Source organism: Bacillus rossius, chromosome 14 (assembly GCF_032445375.1).
Source record: "Bacillus rossius redtenbacheri isolate Brsri chromosome 14, Brsri_v3, whole genome shotgun sequence".
In the NCBI taxonomy this organism is placed as follows: domain Eukaryota; kingdom Metazoa; phylum Arthropoda; class Insecta; order Phasmatodea; family Bacillidae; genus Bacillus; species Bacillus rossius.
The window spans coordinates 48,330,473-48,357,832 of record NC_086341.1 but is presented as its reverse complement, the minus strand read 5'-3'; the positions used below and the strand labels follow the sequence as shown (position 1 = coordinate 48,357,832).

General features: G+C 37.3%; 1 protein-coding gene across 3 annotated transcripts in view; it reads right to left on the bottom strand.

Moving 5' to 3' along the window:
- The window catches only part of LOC134538904 (dual specificity calcium/calmodulin-dependent 3',5'-cyclic nucleotide phosphodiesterase 1-like), a 203,396-nt gene that overhangs the window by 101,547 nt on the left and 74,489 nt on the right, over positions 1-27,360 (bottom strand). The window contains exon 1 of one of the 3 annotated variants that reach the window (XM_063380514.1): positions 2,709-2,868. The exons of 1 other annotated variant lie outside the window; for it this stretch is intronic. In XM_063380514.1, coding sequence (XP_063236584.1) covers positions 2,709-2,784 — 76 coding nt within the window. In that variant the 5' untranslated portion in view covers positions 2,785-2,868. Of the gene's footprint in view, positions 1-2,708; positions 2,869-27,360 lie in introns of those variants that run through there. One more of the 3 variants, XM_063380516.1, reaches the window with a different exon arrangement.

The window sequence follows — 27,360 nt, the reverse complement described above, 5'->3', positions numbered from 1 at the left end:
CGGGTGGGCTGCTATACTTTCCCGTTACTTATAATTGCCAGCTCGTGTTGAGAGTTTGTCCGCTGCAAAGGCTGGGCACGCCGTGACCCACATAAGAATCATGCAGCGGAGGTAAGCTGGCGAGAAACACTTTAACCAAACAAATGTTGTAACTGCGTAAACCGTATCAACAAACATTAGGACCTGAAACTGCTTAACTCATTACAAAACCAGTAAGTCACCTCACATCTGGAACGTTGTTTTTCTTGGTTTATTCGATAGGCTCCACAATTAAACGAGCTATTCTCATATTTATGTACTGGCTTTCTCGAAAACGGCTAAAGATTTCGACTTTATATGTAGAATATATATCTGAGGGGATGAAAAATCTACCCACCTAGGTCCCAACTAAAAAAATTGTTTTGGTGCATATTTTTAATATACATTTACACGCAACAGAAAACAAATACTGCACTATATTTCTAACAATACTGACACAAGTCTTATAGTTTCGTTTATCCTTCTTAGCATCGTGTTATTTTTAACAAATTACTTCTTCTGATATAAACTGTCATCAGATATTATTCAGGTCTTCGTTTCCCCGTTTACTTAACCGTTGCAGTTTCTTTCTTATATACTTATGCTCGCTTTATTAATACACAATTATAGCTAATTTTGTTTGTAAATTTACTGTAAATAGAATTGTTTTAAAGGTTTTTTTTACATAAAATATTATTTCAATGTTATCAGTAAACCTACTTTTAATATTTTTAATTATCTTTTAATCGAATATATTGTAATGTTTAAATTCTTTAAACAATAAAACATTCAAATTAAATTTAATTAAAATATTGAACTTCGTAATTTATTGTACCGGAATTCAATATACGCCGTAAATGTTAAATTGTAATCACTGCTAGTAATTACGTAAAACACTTTCCAAGTATTTTTTTTACCTTTCTCCGGATTTATTTGTGTATTAATATTTTTTGTAAGTTTTTTGTAGTGATTTGTAATTATTTAGTTAAAATGTTTAGGCTAGTGGTGATTCTTTGGTGACATTGTGTGACAGTTGGTACGAACTTAGAAAGACACGCTGGAATATGGCAGATAAACAAAGCGTCGGTTTGAGATCTAAACGTAAATTTATGAGGATTTTTAACTGCCCAATATATAAGGAGAATTATTAATTTTTCTAAATGCAGGTATAACTATCTAGTGAGAGGGACGAAGGTGCAGCGTCGCGGGGAGGGGGGGTGTATTGGGCAGTCAGCGGGAGCCGGCACGCAGTGAAGGTCGCAGCGACGACCGCGGAGGTATGTGGCGGCCGAGGTGGACCAACAACACAGTGCTACTGCACGTGTTGGGCGGCGCTGTCAAGGAAGTGTCCACGAGGCTCGTCGGCAGCTGCTGTGAGCTGTAAGTTGCTTCCCTGTTGACGCCGGGTTACGTCCTTGCCATTAACGTTGGCTGGACACTCTACCTTGGGCGGATCCACGCCCGAGTTCCGTGATGCAATTGTCTTTGCTAGCACGCGAGCCTAGAGCTGGGCGCTGCCACGGTCAAGTGGGCCCGTCCTCTGCACTCAGAGCCCGTTACGAACTAACATTGTGGAAACTGCAACCCTACGTGTACACTGTTCTTTTTTTTTAAGACCGTGCAAGGAACGTTTTAAATTATAAATTCACCGACTTAAAGGAGGAAGAATAAAGCTGGCCAGCCATAACATTGTATTTCTTAAAGAATCGATATTTTAACAAAAATGCGTTACTGTGGTGTTATTCTACAGCCGATTTCAATTTTAATATTTACCAAAAAAAAAAGCTTTATAACATTTTGTAAAGTTTCTACTCCTTTGCTAAGCCGTTAAATTATTTATTATATTTGGTATACATGTTGGCAATTTATGTATAAATATATTTATTAATGGCTAAGATAATATTTAGTCGCGCACGTGACGTATCCACATTTTAATTAGTTCTAAGTATAGTTTCAGAACAGTTTTTAATAAAAATGTGCCTTTAATATATTTACAGTTAACTGCCAGGGTATTGAGAGAATGTTGCTTATCATTAAGTTAATTCTAATTAAATGCTTGTTTTACTTCGGAATTTTACTGAGCAAGTCTTCTAACATTATCACGTTCCTTAATTTAAAGCTGTCAATAATTGCATGTTGTAATTCAAATGATTAACGATATAGTAAACGTTTCGGCTCACACCCTTATGGTAAAAGTACAGCCCTGGTTAAGTTTATGGTTTTTGAATACAATGTTCGTTACTTCTGTCGTAATAGAGTGTGAGGACGCGAGTCACTACTCGGTAGTGAGGGTAGTGCTGGTCACGTCAGGACATGCCGCTTGCTAACTGACCACAGGCAACTAGACAAGTGGGTGTGCCACTGAATTCTTGCCAGGAATATGGTCTTAGCCGGATAACAACTGTTCTATCTGTCCACAAGCACACGTAACTTTACCATTCGTGTGGCGACTTTTTTTTTCTCTTTAAAATTTTGGTTTTATTTTCTCTGGAAATATATTAGGTAACTACATACATTCAGCCGAACATTTAAACCAAGCATGTCCTTTTGTCCGATATATCCGTCGTAAGCTTAGTTATTAACAACTCACTAACAAATTTTAAATATATCATAACCAACGTACATTATGTATGTTATTATAAATAACAAGAAAGCCTAAGTGGTCGGGGTTTGAACCGACGCGCACTCACCTATCATGTAGTTGTATCCGTCCAGCGTGAGCACGCAGCGCCTGGCGCCCGGGTCAGCGCGGCTCGGGTGCGCCATGCTAGCGGCCAGGCGCGGTGGCCATGCCGCCCGTCAACTGCTAGCCTCGAGGCTGTGCGCGGGTCGCGGGTCGCGGGCAGACTGGCCGCCCGCCGCCTCCCCTCCCGGCCGCTCCCCTCTCCCGGCTCCCCCACTCCCCCCCACTCGGCGCTATGTGGGGCACAGCCGTAACCTGCCTCGCGCCCTGCTCCGGCACGCGGCGAGCCGAACAACAACACCACTTGCAGGTAGAACACACTTCGAGACTATGGAGCGGGACTGCGTCACAACGTAAGGCTCAGAAGCTTCTCAAAGATGGCGAAAACCGCGTGGTTCATTCGTAGATATATTTTTTTTCCTAGTTTTACTAATATCGTGGTCACCCATTTTAGTACCAACCACTGTCGATGGTGCTTAACTTTTATAATAGTCCAAACTAAAGCATACGCCTTTACCCATTCGGCCACCATGACATCATTAAATAATGAAAAAATCTTATAAAGACACATGTATAAGATTATCTTAGAAAAATAATTTTATTAAGAGTATTTTAAAAAATAATATTCTATAACATTAAGCAATTGTTATGTCTTTCGACAAAATCCTCGTAAAAATCTGCTATATATAATCTTATTGCATAGGTATATCCATAACATAAGCCCTTTTGATTCCTATAGAATGTCATAAGTAGTTTTATCAAACTACATTTATAATAAAATGTTAATATAAGTAATATCTTATGACATTGGTATGTCTTTAACATAAGAACTTATCCACAAACTGCATCATAACTGTTCCGAAACTACCCGAAGCGCATCAAGTGCACTAACTTTACCTTTTGTTCTTTTACGACGCCCAGCCTATAGCACACGAAAGGAATCATAACTGTTCCGAAACTACCTGAAGCGCATCAAGTGCACTAACTTTAAATTTTGTTATTTTAAGACACCCTGCCTATACCAGCGCACGAAATGCATCATAACTGTTTCGAAACTATCGGAAGCGCATCAAATGTACAGATTTTGAGAAAAATTGTAGCAAATAAATCATAATTAACCTAGCCTAACCTGGGTTGCGTTGGGTTCGGGTATGTATTACCTTCTTGTTAAACAGGTTTTAAAAAGGAAAAACATTTACTGTTTTTTTTCCTTAAAATGAGTACTTTTAATATATTTATTACGCTCGGCATTATTTCGTTCTATAAGTGTATTTGCAACATGAGAACCAATGAATATGCTTGTTACCGAGTTTATATGTTTAAACATCACAGGCGAATACAGAAGACTAGCTCACTTTTTTGTACGTTTACATGAATAAAACAATGAAAACAATGGAAGAAAAAAATTAAGCGTGTCTGTGTGAGTCTATATAAATCAAAATTTGATAACACAAATTTTTAACAGAAAATATTCCACGGCAATGTTTTTATATAAAGTAAATACTAAGGACCAGACACTGAGAAAAAAAAAATGTATCTAGGCATCATTTTTGTTTGTATGTTGGTTGTTTCGTCCTAACGATATTTATTTTATTCTACCGAACATTTATTAGATCGAAAGAAACTTTAGATGCGCCAAACAAAAGAAAAATGTTTGCATAAACAAATAAATAGTACTTCGTTTCAATATTATTTAATGTTCCAAGCAGTCATTTGGTTGATTCAAGACTTGAACCATTTATTTATTTCAGCCAAACAAAATACTACTTTGGCAACAAAACAGTGTGTTTGCTTAAACTTCAACTCTTCAAAAATTTGGTTGAAGTATTTATTTTGTTGGCGATGACGTAACTCCATCATGGCGCTGAATACGTCCGGGTACCCACGTGTGCATGCTGAGTAGTAACTTGTACGGGTTTGTTATTCTTGTGTGTGTACACGTGCTGAAGAGACGACCAAGATATATTTGGAAGATAGGTATTTTAGCAGCTTAAATTGAGTTTTTGCAGGGAAAATCATTTATTATTTTCCGTTTAACTTGTACTTGGTTTGTATTCACTATTGATTCATGACACGGTTGTTTAATAATAACAGTTAATTCAACATGATTTTGCATTTGGCATGGAATATCCGAGACTATTCTATTATCCCGATTCCATAACAATGCTGATGACGTCAACCAAGATGGCGTAACTTGTCATTACCACCCCTACATTCTTACGGGACAAACGCGGGATATGGGTGGGGAACAATAAACACAATTTTTTTTTAAACTTATTTCATTATTTGAAAAGCATGATTTTATGGTACATATCGTAAACTAGACTTTAATCCTCCCTGCTCTAGTCTATTTTGCGATAATGATCAAAGAAATGATGTTTGTAGACGTTACAAATTATGGCCTTATCTTGAAATATAACCCGTGTCATATTTATTACTAACCCTAATGACACTGTAAAATAAAAGTGGCGGAAAAAGTTGTAAATTATGGGAATAAAATACCGGAATCGCCAAATAGACTAAATGTGGTGGGACTGTAGTCTACTTCACACAACCGCGAAAAATTGATCGTGAAAAGTATTTCAAATAATAAAATAACCGTATTAATAACTAAACTGTACAGGATAGCATTAAAATATTCTTTACTATAAACAAAACCTATGATTTACCAAAAATACTAGAAAAATACTGCATCTACAGTACTGTGACCAAAACCGACATAGATATAGTAATATCGTAACTGACCTCTATCGCAAGATACTCATTTCCATCCAAATAAATTAAAGTATTAATAAATTATCTAACCTAATATTTTTCACTTCAAGTCAATTATAACATTGTTTATTAACGATTTATACGTATTCGTAAAGGCCAGTTTACACCGGCGATAACATTGCTAATAACATGTGTTTATAGCAATGTTACTGATAAAAGTTGAAAAAATGCTGGAAACATAATGTTTTCTACATTGTGGCCAACATTCTGCTATTAACATTGTTAATATATTCAATTAAATGTTAATAACATTTGTTACCAACATTTTGTTTATAACATTTGCGATCAACAAAAGTTGTGTGTATTAGAAACATGTTAAAAACTTTGTTATGAACACTGTTAATAACATTATTTTCCCGATCCATTCTGAGGCGGTCTAGATCAAAAGATGTTATTTGCAAATGTTGCTAGCAACGTAGAAGGTGAACATTGTGTTGGCAACATCGTTGTTTTTGTTTACTTTAGTCGATCGTTTGTAAATAACCTATAAAATGGAATGGTGCAGAGAAAAAACGTGCAGACTTATTGACGAGTTTAGGTTACGGGAATGTTTATGGAATCATCAGCTTAATGACTATAAAGACAGACAAAAAGAGTGATGCGTTGAAAGAACTCGGCAAAATGTTCGAATGTGAGGGATCAGAGGTAGAGAAAAAAATTAAATCTCTGATTGGGCAGTTTCAACGAGAAGTGAAGAAGATATCCAGAAAATCCGGCGATGGTGTTAAGGATGAACCGAGATGGTTTGCGTACAAGATGATGCTTTTCCTGAAGGACAAGTGGAAACCGCACAAAACAGCTGATGCGGGAATAGATGTGAGTAAAATATGTAACCAATGTGGGAAAAAATATCAAGGGTAGCCTTAATAATTTATTAATACAAAGATTATTATAAATAACTTTAGGAGAAATAGAGTACTTTAGACTTTTTTTCCTCTATAGGCATACATCATTAATTAGGCCTACATTTACTTGCTGTACATTAAAAGCATATCTAACATCACTGAAACTTATTATTTTAAATCACCTACACTGATAATATACAGAAATAAGTAGGTCTACCACTTTTTGTTATAAGAATGTAAGTAATATAGGTACTAGTAATATCATACAATATTTATGAGACATACCTATACAAATATTTATTGAATATACTGCAACAGAATGCCAAATGTTGCACGAAGCCAATTCGCAGACTAAACCAAATACAAAATAACACATAAACATGCAATGAATTTTGGGATTTAATGTCATGTACTTCCAATTGTATAAATTTTCACAACTTGAATTAAATAGTTAATTTCTAATAGTACAGTACTGTCACATTTTTACCAATGTTATTAAAAAGTGTAGTATGGGTGACAGATAGGTGTATTCTTCAAGGAATATGTAGCAATTTGATTGAAATACATTACCATATTTAATAGTGTTTAGATTAAAAATAGATTTTAATTTTTGTACAATAGGAAAATGTCAGTCATCTCATTCCACAGCAGCTTGCCTGTCTATACGACCTTGCCTTGTTTGAAAGTAATGTCCAAACTCCCGACGAATCTCGTGAGCATTATCAGGTGCTCTCCTTGGTACCCGTTGCAATGGTGTAAGTGCTCCATCCCCTTCACAGTGAACCATGTTTCTCCATTGGCCGTTTATTATGTTGCCTGTATCAGGGTCTTCACTGTCAAGCATGCCAGGGGGTGCATATATGTGTCTAGATGAAGAACTTTTCTTCAAATAGTTATGAAGATGAATACATGCTAATGTGACTTTGGTCGCTTTTTGGTGGTCCAATAATATAGGTTTTGCTAACACACGAAACACAGAAACTAGAATGCCAAAAGTGTTTTCCGCTACTCTTCCTGTTCTACATAACCTGAAATTAAAAATCATCTCCAGTGTGTTAATGTCGTGTGTCCCTGGGTAAGGTTTCATTATGTGTTTACTCAAAGGGAAGGCATCGTCACTAACAAACACATAAGGACTTTCAGCAGTTCTTCCAGGCAATGGGGCTGGTGCAGGTATATTTAACAGGGACTTATCAATCATTTCACGAAGCACAGAATTAGCAAAAACACCGCCATCAGATATTCTGCCTTGGCACCCCACATTTGCATAGAGAAAACAATAGTTGGCATCAACAATCCCAAGTTGAACAATACTAAAATAACCCATGTAATTGTAATAATCACTTCCACTCCTCGGTGGAGCTTGGACCTCAATATGTTTTCCATCCATGCTGCCCAAGCAATGTGGGAAGTTCCATCTGTGGTCGTATTCACTGGCCACTTTGAGCCATTCCTGAGCAGTTTGCGGGATCTGGAAGAACGCGGAAAACAACAGTCAATAATATATGGCATCAATGTTATGATCACATATTTACAACTGGTACACACAAAACTGCTTGCAGTTATAACTACAGAGTCATAAAAAACCAATTATATTATGCATTGTTTTTAATAACATATATCTTTGTATCATAGCACTGGAGTATGTTTTTTTGTCACGAGATCATATTTATGTTTAGGTATTATTCATATATTTATATAAATGTTTTCTTTTACAGACTTCCAGTCGAGATGATGAAGACGAAGAGAATGTCGACTCTGATTTAGAGCGCACGTCCATTGATGCCTCTCCCATAGCAGCTGTCAACTCTGATACTGCAAGTGCAGAGACGAGTGCTTCAAGTAGGAAAATCTTTTCATCGCCAGTGCGACGCAAACGTGCTAAAACACAAGATGATTCTGCTGTGGTAATGGTCGAAGCTTGTAATGTTTTGAAGTCATTGGATGCTTCTCATCACAACAGAGATGAATATGACAAATTTGGAGAATACGTAGGTTCCAAAATAAGTAATCTAAAAACAGATTATGCCAAATTCACTATACAGCATGAAATCACCACTTTACTATATCATGCTGATCTTGGTAGGTACAACCAGACAAATGCAGCTGCATCTCCCCTTCATACAAATGTTCTAGAAGGCAACAGCAGTCAGCATGCTGCTCTTTGCACTCCTGCGAATGTAGTCATTGTTGACGCAACTCATGAACACCCGGATGTACTAAATGATGAAGTTATTAACGAAGTCTTCATTTCGGAAGATTGTTCACAATTGCAACACCAGTACGGCCATTTGTTGGACGTGTGTGGAATCCGTGAAAATGAAACAAAATAGTTACCTGCTCTAAAACTTTAATTCTTTATGAACAATGGCTGTCAATGCATTTCCACACAAAATAAGTCAACAGTAACATTTGTTTTTAATAGCTTATAAGTGTAATTTAAAGTGGGTATCTCATTTAATGTTCAGTTAACACAATGATTCACCTTGTAAATGTTTGTGTGTGTAGTAAAAACAAATGCTATGCCAATTTAAAGACACTTATTCTCTAGTGGCATGTAATTGCATAAGGTTAATATCAAGGAGGTACATGATTTAAGGTAAACAAAATGCTGATATTATGGGATACGTTTATATCAAGAACTTTGGTGAAACTGCAGTGCCGTACTTACCAATTTATATATATATATATCTCTTTCTACAGCATTAAAAATGTAAAGAAATAAAACATTTACTGAACACTACCTGTAATGTTTTAAATTAAAACCTGATGTGTGCATTTGTGTCAGTGAACCATCAACAGTAAGTATTCACAATAAGTTTGTTTCCATTAAGGAACTACATTTTCATGGTTATTTCAGTAACTAACTAGATGTTCAAGTCGAGTGATTAACCTTGTTAACGGAAGTCAAAATAAAGTAAAATTTAATATAAGCATTCAAGCTCACCTGGAGTATACTTACTCTGACATTGTTTTTCAGAGCTTCAATCAATGCATCCAATACTTGTGGAATGCATTTTGATATACATGACAAATATATTCTAAATAATATCATTAAGTCATTGTAACTGCACCCAGTTGCAAGGTAACGAAGTGTAACCGCAAGTTTTTCCGTCACTGAAATAGCTAATCTGTAGTTTGTGTCATTCCCTGCAATTTTTGGCCCCACGAGACCAATCAAATATTCAAAATCAGTGCTTGACATTCTCACAAAATTTCTAAAACTGTCTAATTTCATATCACCTACAGCCATTGTTAACTCGTCCTTTTTAAGATCTTGCAAAATCATGTTTCCACTATGACTGCATCTCTTTTGAAGGTACGGCCGAACCCAGATTCGCTTCTTCCTCTTTTTCTGGTTAGCTGCCCCAATTAACAGTACACAAACTGCAGCAATCCCAACTTCCTGCTGAGAAGCCATTACTAACTTTAATTCTTTCCGTCTGCATGAACTGAATGTCATCCAAGAGTGTAGCCTACATGTTGCTAACATTGTTGTTAACATTTTTGTTACCAACATTGATACTAACTTTTAGTTCTGGCTTTGTAAACAATGTTGGCGACATTTCTGTTATTAACAATGTTATTAGCAAATTTGTTGCCAACAAATGCTACAAATCATCTTGCCTACACACAACAAATTTTGTTATTAACATTTAATTATTAACATTGTTGCTGTTATTTTTTGGTGTAAACGGGCCTTTACTGACATTTCCAATATTTTCCGTAACGAACTTTACACATCACACGCGGTCTGTAACGTCCATTATCACCACTAACTACTTCCCAAACAAAGAAACATCATACATCACGTCAACTCCAATGCTACCAAATTATGAAAACTTACTCGATTCCAACTTCATTGGCCTACTCCTAAGACGTTATTAGTTTCCCCTACATCTGTTTCCGCATGTAACAAGTTTCCTCACTTGCCGGCTGCTGGAATACATGACCCACATTCCCTGCACTCTGTTCTTGTATTTTCGCCCAAAACACACAACCTAACCTTTTTAGATTTAAAATTCCACCCCTTTGTAGTTTTGATAAGCATTGCGTTTTCCTTTTCCCTCTATCTTCGTTCGTCTTAGTTCTTAATTCACTTCGATTAAATTTTCGTTAAATATAAATTTATAACAAATGTTTCTGTTGGTTTTCCGGCCGCAACGTAATAGCGATTGTAACGATGTTTTGTGAGTTAGCCCCAGGAGGCAGACTGCTTGCCTATCACTCGAGCATGCCTCAAACACAGCGACTCCAAGGTGCGGATATGACCAGTCACCTGCCCTCACCCCCTCCCCCCTCCTCGCCGTGTTTCTGGAGGGTTCTCGCACCAAGTCCATACAAGTGTATTTGCTACATGAGAACCAATGAACCTGCTCGTTACATATCACAGGCGAGTACAGGAGACGTGCTCACTTAGTGTTTACCTTTACATGAATAAAACAATGAAAACACTGGAAGACAACAAAAACAAGCTATATAAGCAAAATTGCTATATAAATATATATCTATACATCAAAATATGGTAACACAATTTTTGTAACCGAAAATATAGATAATGTTTAATTATATATTTTTTTTTATTCTTGATAAAATTCGAAGCTTAAATAATTTACCTTCATAATATATTTAGCCCTTTTTTAACCCAAAAAGCTGGACTTTCACAATATAGTAAAATTGTGGCTTATATTTTTTTGTGTTTTTTACTGTCCCTTTTAAATTTTGTTATGCTCGTTTAGCTTAAGGAGATATAATTAATCATCATCAAGTATAAAACATGTTCCATTGGTCTAATTGCTTGTAATTAATTTTATCGATACTTTAGGTCTGACAGTTCGAAGACTTTGTCTTGACTACTTGAAATATGTTATATTAGCTATCGACGAATAAGGTCTTGTGGTTCGGTGACGACTGGCCTATACGTCTGACATCGTACATGACCTGGTCTTGTGGTCCGAAGACACTTGGCCTATACGTATAGCATTGTACATGAACTGGTTTGAGTGTATTTCATGCATCGAAAAAAAAAAATAGATTTCCATGTTTGGCTCGAGACAACATATTTAATTCGATGGACTGATATCTTGTTTCGAGTCTTTTTCGTGGAGAGAATGATTAATTAACTTCACGAAAAGTAATGGGAAACAGAATTTAAAATTAATTTTAAGTTTTAGTTTCTCTTATCACTGGCCGAGAATCAAAACCATGGACGGGAATCATTATTTTAATGAGTGATTTTTTTGATGATTTTTGGAATTTTTCCCCAATATCTAGCTAAATAATTACGAATGTGCAAGATGGTGTCCAACAAGGTGGACATCCTGGCACTCTAGCAGGTAAAAATTATACTAATATGTTGGTAGCGCACTTTATCAGACGAAAACAATATGGCGGCCTCCAGCAGACAAAAACAAGATGGTGGACGTGATATACTAGTAGACGATATATGTGTATGTATGTACATATACACACACCTTGACATTAGTGGTGGGAGGTCAGTCTTTGGTGGCTCCTGTGGAGGAAGAATATGTCATTTTATTTATTTTATCCTCACCGGGTTCGAACCAACGACACAATGATGTCAATGCGTTTTTAAATTAAAATTTGATTAATTATTTTGATATAAATTTGAAAATATTGTGGCCGGCAGGGCCACATTTTTACTTGTAATTTATTTTTGTTGCTGGTCTCTAGTTTTATATGGTTTTTTATTTCACATATTTTTACGCCTTTTTTAATTAATGTTAATTTATCTGTAAATTTTTTTAATTATATTTGTTTCTGTTAATTAGTTATACGCCGTTTGGTAGCTATCGATTATGAGTTTAAGAACATCGATTGTGTTTCACGTAAATACCACTTGGCGAGCGTCCGGCGGTTGGCTGATGACGTCAGACATTCGGCTTGCCGGGAGTGAAAATCAGCTGGGGCCGCGAGAAGTGTGTGTGGCGAGCGACCGTCGAGGACAGAGCTATGTGACGGTGCGGACTGGTGTGCCGGGCGGCAACGGGCGACGAAGAGTATTGGGATGGAGGCTCCACGCTGGGTGACAGGGCAAATGGATTGCTCTGTGATACAGAAGTAATCAAGGTAAAGAGAGGCCGCGATTTTGATTTTTACCCTCGTGGTGCTGCACTGGTTTTTGGCAAACCTAGTGAACTGTGTATTTTCCCATACTAAATTTTATTTGGACGGAACTATTATTAGCCTGTTTGGTGAAGAGGCCCATTTGTTTCACACGTTGTTCCAGTGTGGGATTTTTTAAAAAGGTCGCCCGTTTGCCTGTAGTTGTAATAAAAGTATAAGTTTGGAAGAAACGAACATTTTGCAATTTGTTTTTGAGACTTTGTCTTCGGAATTTGCATACTTAAAGTTGCATTTAGCTAATATAATCAGCTTGTGCAGTATTATAAAATGTATGCGATCGGTATTGGACTACATGCGCAGCCTGATGTTGGTTGGTGCGGCCATTCTACGTTTTTATGAAATCATTGGCAAGTTAATAAAGAAGTAAGACTTTGTTTGAAGTAGATGATAAATACTTCTGTGGTAACATAGTTATGTTACGTGAAGAGTTTTTGCTACATTTCCCTTAAAAATAAGATAATATTTTTTTTTTTTGATCATCGTTCACGCCTTTGTGAATTCGTACCTATGGCCCGGCGTGGCATTAGACTCTGGAGTTGGTGAGGAAGGTCAGGAAGCCAGCGCACGCCTAGGATATTAACTTTGTTTTTTTTGGCAAGTCTTTAGCAACGAACATCTGAAGAAAGACTAAACCGTTGATTGAGACTTTAAGAACTTTATTTAAATAAATTTTTTGTACTTCAGTATTATTATTGTAGAATTTTTTATATATTTGTATTGTTTGTCTTGTTTGATTTTTGGTATTAGGGCAGTCAGTAAATTTTGATATTTTATAGTGGCCACGCCTCACGCCCTTATATATTTTTATACTTGTTGTTATCAGTATTTATATTTTTACGATTTTTTAAAGGTTATTGTTAGTATCGCAAATGGGGATAAGATGCTGCCATTATTAACGTCAGCTTTTGTAACTAAGCTTGTATGGTTATGTATAGTAAATACTATTTTTGCAAATTTCTATTTTTTAATAACATACGTCCAAAGTCTTGCCTCTTGTTTGTTTAATGGTTACTCTGCTTTTATATCCTTTGAAGTTTTTGGCCTGACCCCTGGGCAGTGGTGTGGGGAATTTATATTGTTTAGCTTTTTAATATTTATTTTTTCCCTTCGCGCCCAGAGTGAGTCGGGGACGCAACCCCTCTTCCAATTAAGGAGGAAGAAGGGTTACAATATTTTTCGAATATTTTGGTCAATAATTATGGATTTTAAATATGGCAGCAGTTAATTAATAATCCAAGATGGTGGGATAATTTTGTTAAAAATTTTATGAATTTTAATTGTTGTTCCTTTTTTCTGATAATAATTACGGATTTTCAAGATGGTGGCCGTAAATAAAATTGCAAAGGTTACGTAACAATTCAAAATGGAGGCCATGGCTTTTTAATTGTTAAGGTAATGACCTCAGCAGCTTATGGCGGCTTGCTTTTAGGATTATTAAGCCGCTTTTATGAATTTTCATGCCGTTGGCATTTTTGGGGACTGAAACGGGAAATTTTCCCTCAAAACGGGAGTTTTTCCCTCAAAATAGAGAGAGAAAAAAATTTTCCGATTTTTTGAGAATTTTTGTCGGAATTTTTTTTTTACTTAAAACTGGAGATTTTGGCGAATTTTTGGCAAATGTTTGCAAATTGTATGTCAGTTTTGGCAAATTTTGAAGGTCAAGTTCAAAATACAACGTCATTCAAGATGGCCGCCGTGACGTCACAATCCCAGATGGCGTCGACAATCCTCAATTTTCAGCCAGAAGCAAGGCGCAGATTGAATACTACTATTGTAATACCAGTTTTCTTACGTACTTCAAAAGTTCTTATTACTTTTTATTATGACTATTTTAGTTTACCAAATATATTTAAAGGTAGATTCTCGATACTTAACTTCATTTCACACACGTATGCGTTTGGTATGTCCTCTAATGTTTACGGAAGTAACTATATACGGGTTTATGTTGCTACACATGTGTGCGCCATCTTGACGACTTCGGCGCCGTGGTTCCTTCTTATCCGACTTATCCTACTTATCCAATCACAAACTACTCCTACCGCAGGCCGTGTACGAGAGCTACGATGTTTGCGCATCAACACGTCTCCCCCCCCCTTCCCCCCCATTAAGAGTAATTACTACGAATTGGTTTTATATGGCTGACAGGCACTCATTATAAGATTCCCAAAGGTGGAATTTTTCATTTGTCTAAATATGCGTTCTAAATTGTTAATAAATTTGTTTGGAGGAATAAATCTGTACTCGACATAATATTATGAAATAAAATTAAGTAACTACATTTTAATTTACGTATATAGTTATTAAGATATTAAGTATAACATTTTAGAAACTGTTGTGTGTTTGTTTCGGCATCTATACTAATATTATAAATCTGAAGAGTTTGTTTGTTTGAACGCGCTAATCTCAGGAACCATTGGTCCGATTTGAAAAATTCTTTCAGTGTTGGATAGTACATTTATCGAGGAAGGCTATAGGCTATATTATATTATCAATAACATTAGGGATCCTTACTAAAAGTCCAATTTAGAATCAAATGCGTTGGAGGGGGTTAGATACAACATGCAGTACACGTACGAAGTGTGTGTTGACAATGCCGCAGGTGCTAGAAGTTTATTTCCTATTGCCTATTAACATTGTTGCCACGCACTAGATGCCTTATCATTCTTAATTTTCCCATACAAGTAAAAAACACCCGTGTGATATTAACAATGAAGCAATCAGTACCCTCATAAGAGTTCAATTAGTATTTAAATACTTTTTATCACTTTAAATCGCAAACCTTAACTATTGTTTTTTTCCTCTCTCTGTGTTTAATTTGTTTTTATTGCCATTTTTTCAAGTATATATATATTTTACAGACTTGAAACTTCACAGTAATGTTCCTTATGTTACGCAGGATGACATTTTCCGAAAATTAGATCCCATGGGTGGTTAAAACCAGGCAACAGTGGGTACTTTGTCTGCATGAGAACAGGATTTTGCATTGTTCATGCCTTCTGCGTCTCCATGGTAACGGGCATCGCGCGGCAGTGGCGTACCCACAAGGAGGGGCATGTATAATGAGCGGCGCAAGAGTGATCTGCCTGTAGACTGCCGTAGCGAAGTACGGGTACAAGTTGTACGTTGCGTGCACGAGTCGGGAAACCATCGGTGCTATTCATTTTCTCTCCCGTACATTATACAGCATTGTAATAAATTTTCACTGAATTTTTTTTATTTACCATTACTGTAAATGGGAGATGTGGCTTAATATTTTTCCATTAGTATAGCCGTGCGAAGCCGGGTCGGGCATCTAGTCACTTATAAAATACATAATACATTTCTAAGAAAATTGAAATATTTATTAGTAAAACCTTTTACTAACTTAAACACTAGAATTTATATCATTATGAAATTCTACCATTAAAGAGATGACAAAATGGTAATATGTTGTTACAGTAATTAATGTTATCTCTGAAGTTACCCAAGCAATAGTTAGAATGCTGATTATGAATATTAAATATACAATAATTACCTACTTAATTTTACAATTTTATGACTTTTCTGGGTAGTTTTAGTTTAATGAAGTGAAAAATTATGTCTACCAAAGCAGTAGATAAAAAAATTATCATCAAAAATCTGCAAACAAATTTACATACTGAGTGTGTTTAATTATTCATGCTTAGAGAGTAAGTTTGGGTTTATGATAAAAAATATATATATATTTCTGGAGCTAATGTGTGGTATGAATAAGCTAGAGACCTGCAAAATTCGCGTTTTCAATCGGTGATATGCTAGAATTCAAACACATATACCTCTTAAATAATTTTGCTATGGGCTTACTGTTCATCTGGACGAATCTCAACCAGTTATAAACCCACAACCAAAGAAGGATCGAATCACAGACAAACCAGCTGAGACGACTTACAAGTCGGCAGCCAATGAACTTGCGTTATTTGCCCGAGTGTACAGGGGTATGTGCAATCTATCCTGAAGGCCATCGAAACCGCGAATTTGGAAGGTCTCTATGAATAACATACTAATATTCACTAATACTCATTTTTTCATTACCTTATATTATACCCATAAGAGTGTAAAAATATGTAGAAAATTGTTAAAAAAAAAAACAATAAAAAATTTATCACGTGGTGGACAAGATAATGGTAAGGACTGGAGAAATTCTCGGCTTCGATGGCCTTCAGGATAGACTTCACAGTCGTCTGCATTCTCGGGTAAATAACCCCAGTTCATTTGCTGCTGACATGTGAGTCGTCTCAACTGGTTTGCATGTGATCCGATTTTTCTTTGGTTGAGAGTTCCTCATTGGCCACAGTCGTCCAGATGAACAGTTAGCCAATAGCAAAATCAGCTTAAAGGTATATGTATTTGAATGCTATCCTATATATATTCGCGAATTTTTCCAGTTTCTAGATATTGGACATAAATTGTAGCATGTCTGCTACCCCTAGGTTATTTATTTTTATTTTAGCTATGTAAGCCCGGAACTTTTTATTAAATCATTGGTATTTTCTATGTTTAGTTTAGTTTTGTTTCTAATTTTCAAATATTTTAATTGGCCATTAGAGGCGGGCCGAAAGCCTTCGTGTTAGTCAGCTTTAGAAAGTTTTGTATTAATTAATTCAGTTTTTTGACGTGACAACGTCTAATAAATCGACGAACGCCGGCTGCACGCACGAAAAAGTGTCCCGTTACGCACTTTGTCCCGTTACGCTCATTGTACGCTTGCGCCGCATCTATCTCTCTTCCATTCGATTGGAACAACCATCGATTTGACTTTTTCGAGGCACATTAAACTTGAAACACTCCCATTCGTTTCCTACTTTTCCTATCATCGTCCTATCCTTAACAGAATAACACAGATTGGAAGAAGTTAAATAGCAAACATGTATAAAAGTTATAGTAAATATAATCTCTTCGTTAAAGTAATAAACATATTTGAATTAATGAGCACAAATAAAAGTAGATTTATCAATTAAATTGTAGATTTCATTTCACTCCTTCTTTGTATCCATACAAAATAGTGATAATTCAATAAAAATGATTAAATTTTATTCATAAAACTATTAGTAGGTAAATATAGTAGGTCCTGGGGCAGGGGAGGGGGGGAGGGGGATCCGGGGATCCGGCGGCAATCTTTGATTACTTCATTTCCGGCGGCCATCTTGGATTACGTCACTTCCGGCGGCCATCTTGGATTACGTCACTTCCGGCAACCATTTTGTTTTTATCCGCCATTTTGTTTTCTAGAACATTCCGCCATTTTGAGTTTCGTCCACCATCTTGAAAATCTTTATTTATTATCCGATTTTAATGGAAAAAAAATTTAAAATTTATAAAAAAATTAAATAATCAAAATTTTAAAATAAAATTAAAAAAATGTTATTTAATAAAATTTTAATTAAAAACCTACGCATCGAACACCCCACTCCTCTAAATTACAAATACATCATCTAGCACCCCCACCCCTCTGTTACAATAACATCGTCATCGAACACCCCACTCATTCCTGTTACAATTTTTCGTTACATCCACCATCTTGGAAAATCATAATTATTAACTTAGAAAATCAGGAAAAAATATATACACCATCGTTGTCTGCTGGAGGCAGCCATCTTATTTAGTGGAGACTGCCATCTTGATTTCATATGATGGGTGTCATCATCGGTTGTAGGTTTATAAAGTATGTTAGTGTATGTAAGGTCGAGTTACAATTCTCTACCAACATTGTTATGTACCTTATAGACCAAAATCCACAGAATCCACAAAATCCACAAAATCCACAGTCATTTTGCTGTTTTAACCGACATTTTTTCTTAAAGTCTTATCACTTATAGGTTTTAACTAAAATATATGTTATCAATACTATCGTTGTGGATGCGTTAGTTAAAGTAATGATAATTTAAAAAAACCTTTATTACTCCATCTTAGCGGACGAGAAATTTTTCCGAGTCCTAACTCACAAGTAATATTCTCTTCTCATGTTTGCGTACTCGTGTTTTAAAAGCTGCATGGAAGCAGATATTTTAATGTTTGTGTATAATTGCATTTCACCATTCTGTAAGATATTTATAAGTATCAGTACCTCGTGGGATATTGGTTCTATATTAAAAATAATAAACAATATGTAGGTAAAATTGTATTTACTAAATTAAGAACATATTTTACACATCAAAAATTGGGCAAAAACAGAAACAACACATAAAAAAAATGGAAACTTTACAACAAAAATGAAAACTATACATCAAAAACATAATCTATATAACAAAAATGAAAACTGTACAGCAAAAACATTAACTGTACAACAAAATAAAACTATAAAACGAAAAAAAAACAACAGAAAAACTATAAAATTAATGGAAACAACAACCAAACTATTTACAGAAAAAAAATTATTCATCGCATCCAACATATCCGTGGGGGACCGTGCGGATACCATCTTCGCAGATCAACCGTTTGTCGTCCTCCCACGTTATGGCCAGCTTATTGCTGTACTCAGTATAGAGTATGTGCTGACGGGAGCGAATTGCTCTAACGCCTGCCCTCATTGTGCGGTGGTCTTGCAGGGCATCCAGGTAGTCATCGAATGTTATGTGGTTTTTGACCACACATCGCTGGATGCCCTTGGCCTTTTTCTCGCTCTTACCACCACACCTGTAGGCGTAGAGTTTGGCCCGTAGGCTTACAAACTCCTCCATCACTTCTCCCCCACATTCATCTTTGAATTTACCGACAACTTTCTTGTTGATGGGGGAGAAGCATGGGTGGTCGGAAGGGTAGCAGCTGGTGTCGAATTTAGCCATCAGTGTAGGGTTGGCTTTGAGGTCTGAGTAAAAGTCTGCTGTCTGGATCTCATACACAAAACTGTCTGTATCCATATACATCATGTGAATATTGTCATGGTAACGGGGTTTCATGGTATTGTAGTGGAAGTCGTACATGAGAGTCTTTGAAAGATCTAGTACGGCCAGTCCGGCATAGATCGGCTTGTCGAAAATGATGGTCTCGTGATTAAGGTGGACTAGAGACAAATTCGGTTCGTACATTGTACGGTCCTTGAAGGATGGACGACACACCAACTTCTTGAACCTCTTCTCAGAGCACACGAACTCCATTTTGAGCCTCCGCCTTTTATTTTCCATCAGTTTACCAAATGTCGAGTTCACAGCGAGCTTAAAGAACTCCTTCTCGAACTCGTTGGCTGCTGCTTTCCGCTTGTTGGTATTCAGCCGAATATAGGGCTCCAACCATGCCGACTGCTCAAACTGTAGGACTCGGTGTATCTTAGTCACTCTCAACCCATGAGATACTGCTTGCTGTAGGTTTTTGTAGTGGACAATGTAGTGCTCTTTATTTTCAAGTGTTGTCATCAGCTTTGATTGATTTGAGCCGGACGGACACTGATTTACGGGGAGAAATGGCAGGTCTTTATGACTTTCGTGGAGCTCGGGAGGGTACTCCACATCACACTCAATAATGTAGCCTGTAGGAGAATCATCTGGAACAGACACGACATCAATTGATGTGTCTGCCCATTGGAAATGTCGAATTGGAAGCGGCAGAGACATCGCCCACCCGTACAAGTTATTTGCATCAATGTACTCCAGGAATGTGGATGGCTTGGATGCATCATATGTCTCAGGTATGTAGGAGTTATTGGCTATGCAATGACGTTTAATGCTTTGCGCTACTCCCCCCCTAATACCAGCCTCCACAAACATGTACATATCATAATCGGTAAGAAGCTCTAGCTGTACACCTGTAGTTCGAAGCATTGCATCGAAAGCGAACCCTGGACAAGAAATATAGTGAGACGGATCTAGGCTGTATGTCTCCAAACAGATGGAACGGAAATTCTCGAATACATCCGCCAAAATCAGAACATCCGTCTTTAGGTACAAGTCAGCGTACTCCCCCAAAGTAGCACACTGAAACTTGTCCCAGACTTTCACTGCATGAGCATACTCCATCTCTGAAATCATGGAATCAGTCAGACTATTGTAGAAATCGCCGATAGGCGGAAGACTAGTATCATCTAGTCGAGAAAAAGAATCCACAAAATCATACGGGAAGACACCCTTGCGGGTAACCAACTCCAACTCATCAGGCGCGAAAAACTCAGCAGTACTGACAAACTTGTCTGCCGGCAAGAACTCAGCGAGCGAAGCAAGACCCCGACTCATGAAACGGAACGTATCGACAAACTGAATGCTGAACTTATCATACAACTTCTTGGAAAAAGTTATCAGCTTCTCCTCTGAATTCGGGATTATGAAGATGTCTTTACTGTCGTACCCTAACTTCCTGATAATGAAGTTCTGGTCGTACGTCAGGTTGTGGAAGAACACAATCAACTTTTTTGGTCTGCGCCTGAGAAGGTTGCAGTCATTACATGCAGGCCCCAGATATTCACCGGTAAAGTGATTGTGATCACGAACTTTCTTTGCAGTTCCTCCGAACTTTCCTGCACAGTAGCAACACACTCTTGCTTGCAGAAAAGCAGTGTTCTGTGCATGTGTGAGTGGAGTCATAGGAACAGATGTAGAAAATATTTTTTGTACATCATGACCAATCTCCACAATGCGTGATATGAACTTATCCTCTGCGTCACAACCGCGATACAATTCAGGCTCTGATGGAAGTGCTGAAGTGAGGTGTGCAGGAATGATGGTGTTATCAGCTTTCACATAAATGCAGTAGCTGTATGCTTTATGCTTTTGATACTGCAGCGTGTACGCTTCATCAGGATTCGGGTGGCATGTATGGATTTTCTCCAGAATAGCTTCAAAGTCGCAATATACCACGATGGGCATCTTATCAGCATGGTGGAAGTTTTTGAACTGCAGAACAGGTGGCTGCCCATTTTGATCGGGGAATGGCATTTCCATTCGAACAGCAGCATGCTGTTTGCAGAGCTCACTGTGTTTTTCCAAACACTGAAGACCAGTGAGCCCACTAACCCTATCCTGATCATCATAATGCTTGAAGCATCTTTTGCAGACATGAATTCGTTGCTCGTGTGTAGTGATTTGGGACCGAACCAGGGCAGAAAAATTTTTAATGTATGTGAAATGGGACGAATCGTCATTAACCAAGAGCAGAAGATCGAAATGAAGTTCTTTTTCTTCATGAGCGACTCGTGCAGGTACAACATTCAGATTCTCGTCGATGCTGTAAATGTTGATGGAGACTCCAGGGTTCTGCTTTTCGAACAGCGGTATTTGCCTGATTGGAGTAGGAAACTCTATGTTCGTGAAGTTGAATTTCTCTTCCAAGTCATGGTATCGCTGGTTGACACGCTCAGGATTCCACCCTTCCACGTACTTCACAAGAATAGACCACTTAAAACACATGTGGTCTTCGAGGTTTTGTGGATTTATCACCGCATGTCTTGACTCGATGGTGGTAGGCAGTGAGATGTAGGAGCTGGCACGGAGTGGATCGAGCTTGTTTATGCGAAGTTGAAGTCGCTTAACGGCCGACAAAGTCCATCCGGACCCTTTTCCCATGTAGTCTTCCTCCTCCTTGCAGATCTTAGAGATGGACCCAGTAACTGCTTCCTCCACCTCATGAACTGTGTAGAGGGGCACATTAACGGTTTTGAACGCTCTCTTGTCTTCGCTAACATCCACAGGTTTTTCGTAATCACACTCAAGCACGATGTTGAATTTGAGTGGACCGTTCTCCTCTATCTCCTCTACAAGTTGGCTCATTATTTTTGCCTCGATGGAGTTCAGGTACGAGCAGATATCCTTGGCAGTACTTGATGTGTTTTCTGCCACGTACGTCTTCAAGTTGCCCTTGAAACCCACTTCGGCGGTGATGAAACCGTGGGCATTGGCCAAACCAGCCCCGGTCACCACCTTTGTTCGGCTGGTCAAAGGCTTAGGCGCAACTACAGGCTTAACTGCTAATATCCTCTGCTTCTTTGTCGGAGGTGGAGCAGGCCCCTTGCATACCTTCATGTGGGCTTTTAACTTATCAGCCCTGGCGAACTCCTTAGCGCAGTTCTCGCAGGAATGCACTATGCGGTTTGCGTTAAGACCGCAAGCCGACTTCTCATGTCGTCTAGCAAAATCAGCACGGGCGAAGGCCTTGTAGCAGAAGCTACACCGCATTCCAGATGTAGCGACAGCTCCAGTGCATGATGCAAGGTGCTGCTGCATCTTATCGCTGCGTGCGACCATCTTTCCACATAGGTGGCACTGCTGGTGGTCACGATGCTGGTTCTCAGCACACTGACGCTCGTGCCGGTAGCGGTTGTTGCCTGCCGTGAATGTAGCAGAGCAGAAACGGCATTTCTGAATGGTAGATGCCATCATCACGACAATCGGTAGACTGGTCAAACGTACGGAACACGCAACGGTAGCTCGACGCACGGAGAACTATAACAAAAGAATTAAGAATACAATGTAGCTAGATGTTAACACGAAAAAGTTGCAAACATAACCTCAAAACTCTAGCCCTCAAGCTTACTAACCTAAACTGATAGCAATGTAACTAAATAAAAAAGTTACAAACATAACCTCAAAACTCTAGCCCTCAAGCTTACTGACCTAAACTTATAGCAATGTTACTAAATAAAAAAAGTTGCAAACATAACCTCAAAACTCTAGCCCTCAAGCTTACTAACCTAAACTACTAGCAATGTTACTAAATAAAAAAGTTGCAAACATAACCTCAAAGCTACTCCTTCATGTACAATCCTAAAAATGGTAGGATATTTAAAGTACTGATAAAAATTAAAGCTGAAAAATATTCAATGTTAACTAAGAATAATTGATTACATAACCTCAAAAATACTCTAATGCACATCCCAAAAATGCTAGAATATTTAAAGTACTGATAAAAGTTTAAACTGAAAAATTTCTGGTTACCTGCATATAAGTGCACAGAGAAAAAACAAGCTAGCTGATAACCTAAAAAAAGCTGAGAAACACGCAATGTTAACGAAACATGTAACATACCTCAGAAAACGATGAAGTGTAGCTGTAGAACACGAAGTAGCGTTGGCGGTAGAAATCGTGGTAGCAGAGAAACTCATACACGAACTAGCTCACTCAAACTCTAAGAACACACTGAAGCTCCGACAGCTAATCCTGTCCTTTTATAGCCTCGGACCTGATTGTTCTTGGAAAAACCATTAGGAACAGAGTATTTCTGTTGTATCCACCAATAGGAATGTAGTACATGGAAGTACCATTGTCTTCGGAAAAACCCGGCATGACTCATGTGCATGTCGTAGCAGGTCTGTGAGGGGTGGGGGTAGAAATGTAACCTGACAGCCAAACATGGGAAACCACTCTCGGGTAAAACCACTAATGACCTAGGTGATTAGAGATTAGGGCGCGAGGCACTGCCTGCATCGTGACTCATCACTCAGGAATTTCGTCTCGCAGTGCCGAGGGGACCCAAACGATAGACTTGACCATGCATGTTATAAAAGGTACATTAGTCCGCGACTTTGTGGCACCATGAGGCGCTCAGGAATGTCTGAGCCTGCCACAAACAGCTCATCAAAGTGTCATCACGAAGCAATCTAGCTGCAGTCATGACGCGCGTGCTACAACAGGCCCGTTAGTCACCGACTTCGTGGCGCCAAGCTGACACTCGGGTAGACAGGTAGCTAAATGATAATACTATTAATGCAAGGAAATAAAAAAAAAATTGGATATGTTTAATAAATTTATTTGAAAGTAAGAACACATTACAAAACTAAAACATAAAAAATTTATTCTACATTTATTATGACCAACATTCGTTTAAAAATTTTTAGCATTTCATTGCGAACACTCTGTTGAATATCCACAGTATGACACATTTTGCGGATGTTCCAGGAACCAACCCTTTTCACAACCATTTAAGGAGACATTCCTTAAGCTCTCTTTTCATTGGTCAAATAAAACATCTCCCTCTCTTCCCCTTTTACAATGATGCTGCTTCAACATCACGCTAAAATTCTGTAAGACCAAAAAAAAATTACTTTGCTTAAACCTTACGGTAGAAATTTCATCCTAGGATGCTGTTACTGCATCTAGAAATAAAAAATTATATTATCTCATACAGGTTTTATTTACATGTTAGACTTAACCATCCTACCACACACATGCACACACTTACACACACATGCGTGCGCATGCGTGCACTGAGATGAAATACATACCTGCCCACATAAGCTACTTTAATTTACAAAGGCAACATATTAAAACACATAATATTTAAATTTTGTGTAGATTGGATGGTACCAGAAACCATACTGCAAAACGAGTGGACAACACTCCAGTCTTTACTAGGATTGGGCTGACAGATTGCCTATGGAACGTCCTTGTTGCCTTCAACGACTCAGAATTAATACTTTTATCCATCAAAAAACAACAACAGTTTAACTAAGCAAAAATACACCCCACATCCCTCAAAAAATTGTTATTACACAATACATTATTTACATTGCAGGAGACCGTGCATACGAAGTGCGCAGCTTCAGGTTAGAAATATTGATTAAAATAACTGCTAAAGATGCTAATTTGTTTATGAAAAAATTGGACATGAAATACAGACACTTGGCTATTTACACACACATACATACATACATACACCCTGCATTGCTTCAGAAGGAAGTACGATATTTTGAAAACTACTCAAGACTTACATCTGTGTATGAAAAGGAGCTAAAAATTAAAATTTTTTCAAAGTTAATTTTAGAGATGAAACATCATGTGCAAGTCCTTGCATGCGAGAACATTTTATTACGCAATTATCTTCATTTTTCCCAAACCATAGGTCTGATGTCTGGATACCACACAAATCTCATACTTAACATATGCACTACGAGATGACTGCACGCCAGTCCAAGCCCCCTGCGCTTAGAGACGAAACTGCACTAGAAGCGCTAGCAAGCATTGCAATTATCTCGCTTCACTTATGCAGATTCACCTCTGACTAGGTGGACCTCCTGAAACAGTAAACATAGTCCAGTGAAACACATTAAAATAATGCATTTCAAAATAATTGAATAATATAAAACACTACATATTTCTAGAAAATCACCACGCAACTGACAGCCCTTTCAATCACAATTCTGCGAATGCTATCACAGAATGCTATATTTAGAAAGAAAGGATCATTCATTCCTTCATTATGGAACACAGTAATACATCAAATGAAGAAAAACAAAAAAGGCACACACTTCGTTCTTAGACTCGTGCTGCCCCCTTGACAGAAAGAAAAGATTTTACACATAAAATAGTATATATTTCTTTTCCAGCGATGAAGCTGTACTAATATCACCTTGACAAGCTTAGATGATCTAGGGAGAGACAAAGTAAATATATTAACAAAAAAAGTCGACTATAAAACAGTTATAAACAAAATAAATAATATACCTTCGATTACAAATTTTGCTCAATGTAATAAATGAGAGAACACAAACATTTGCTTAAATCACTATTTATCAATTTTAAACTCTCGTGTACGTCAGGAAAAAATATATAGTATCAGTCATTATTAGTTGTAATGTAAAAAAATGCAAAACAGTTTCTTGGTGGGATGTGGAATGCTCACTCACGATCGAAAAAAGGAGGGGCTTCGCTGTAACTCAAGGGGAGAGGGAAACCATCTTCAAAGTTGACGTTTCTCATATATTTGGATATATAGTAATCAAGCAAGTAATAACATTTGGGGGTATAATCTCCGTCTGATTAAAGTTTATTTGCTAACATGAATTCACAAATTAAACGAATCTCTGAGTACATTTGCTTATCTTTTATAGAAAAAGATGCACAGATTGATTGTTTTATCATGAATAACCAGGAGCACACTAAAAAAAAAACCAGGAGCACACTTAAAAAAAACCAACGAAATTCTCGCCAATAATAACCAACAGCACACGAACAATAGAAAAAAAAAGATTTGTCAGTAATAACATGCAGCATGCGGAGAAAATCACCAAAATATTGTCAAGAATAACCATCAACACATGTAGAATACCAATAAAGACCTGACATGAAAAAGGCTGAAATGCACGGAGAAAATCATCAAATTCTTGTCAGATAAAAAAAAGCAGAAGCACATGAAAAAAAAAGCACATGTAGAAATCTATCGAAATTTCATGTGAAAAAATACGAGCACTCAGAAAAAACCATCAGGGAGAAGATGTTTAAAAATATCATGAATTATCAATTTTTATTTAAAAAGTTCAAATTAAATCCTGCTAGAACTCTCATGTTGCTTAAGTAAAGAGTTCACAAGTCAGCTTGTGAACTCTTTGCTTAAGCAACATGAGAGTTCTAGCACAAGTCAGCTTGTGAACTCTTTACTTAAGCAACATGAGAGTTCTAGCAGGATTTAATTTGAACTTTTTAAATAAAAATTGATAATTCATGATATTTTTAAACATCTTCTCCCTGATGGTTTTTTCTGAGTGCTCGTATTTTTTCACATGAAATTTCGATAGATTTCTACATGTGCTTTTTTTTTCATGTGCTTCTGCTTTTTTTTATCTGACAAGAATTTGATGATTTTCTCCGTGCATTTCAGCCTTTTTCATGTCAGGTCTTTATTGGTATTCTACATGTGTTGATGGTTATTCTTGACAATATTTTGGTGATTTTCTCCGCATGCTGCATGTTATTACTGACAAATCTTTTTTTTTCTATTGTTCGTGTGCTGTTGGTTATTATTGGCGAGAATTTCGTTGGTTTTTTTTAAGTGTGCTCCTGGTTTTTTTTTTAGTGTGCTCCTGGTTATTCATGATAAAACAATCAATCTGTGCATCTTTTTCTATAAAAGATAAGCAAATGTACTCAGAGATTCGTTTAATTTGTGAATTCATGTTAGCAAATAAACTTTAATCAGACGGAGATTATACCCCCAAATGTTATTACTTGCTTGATTACT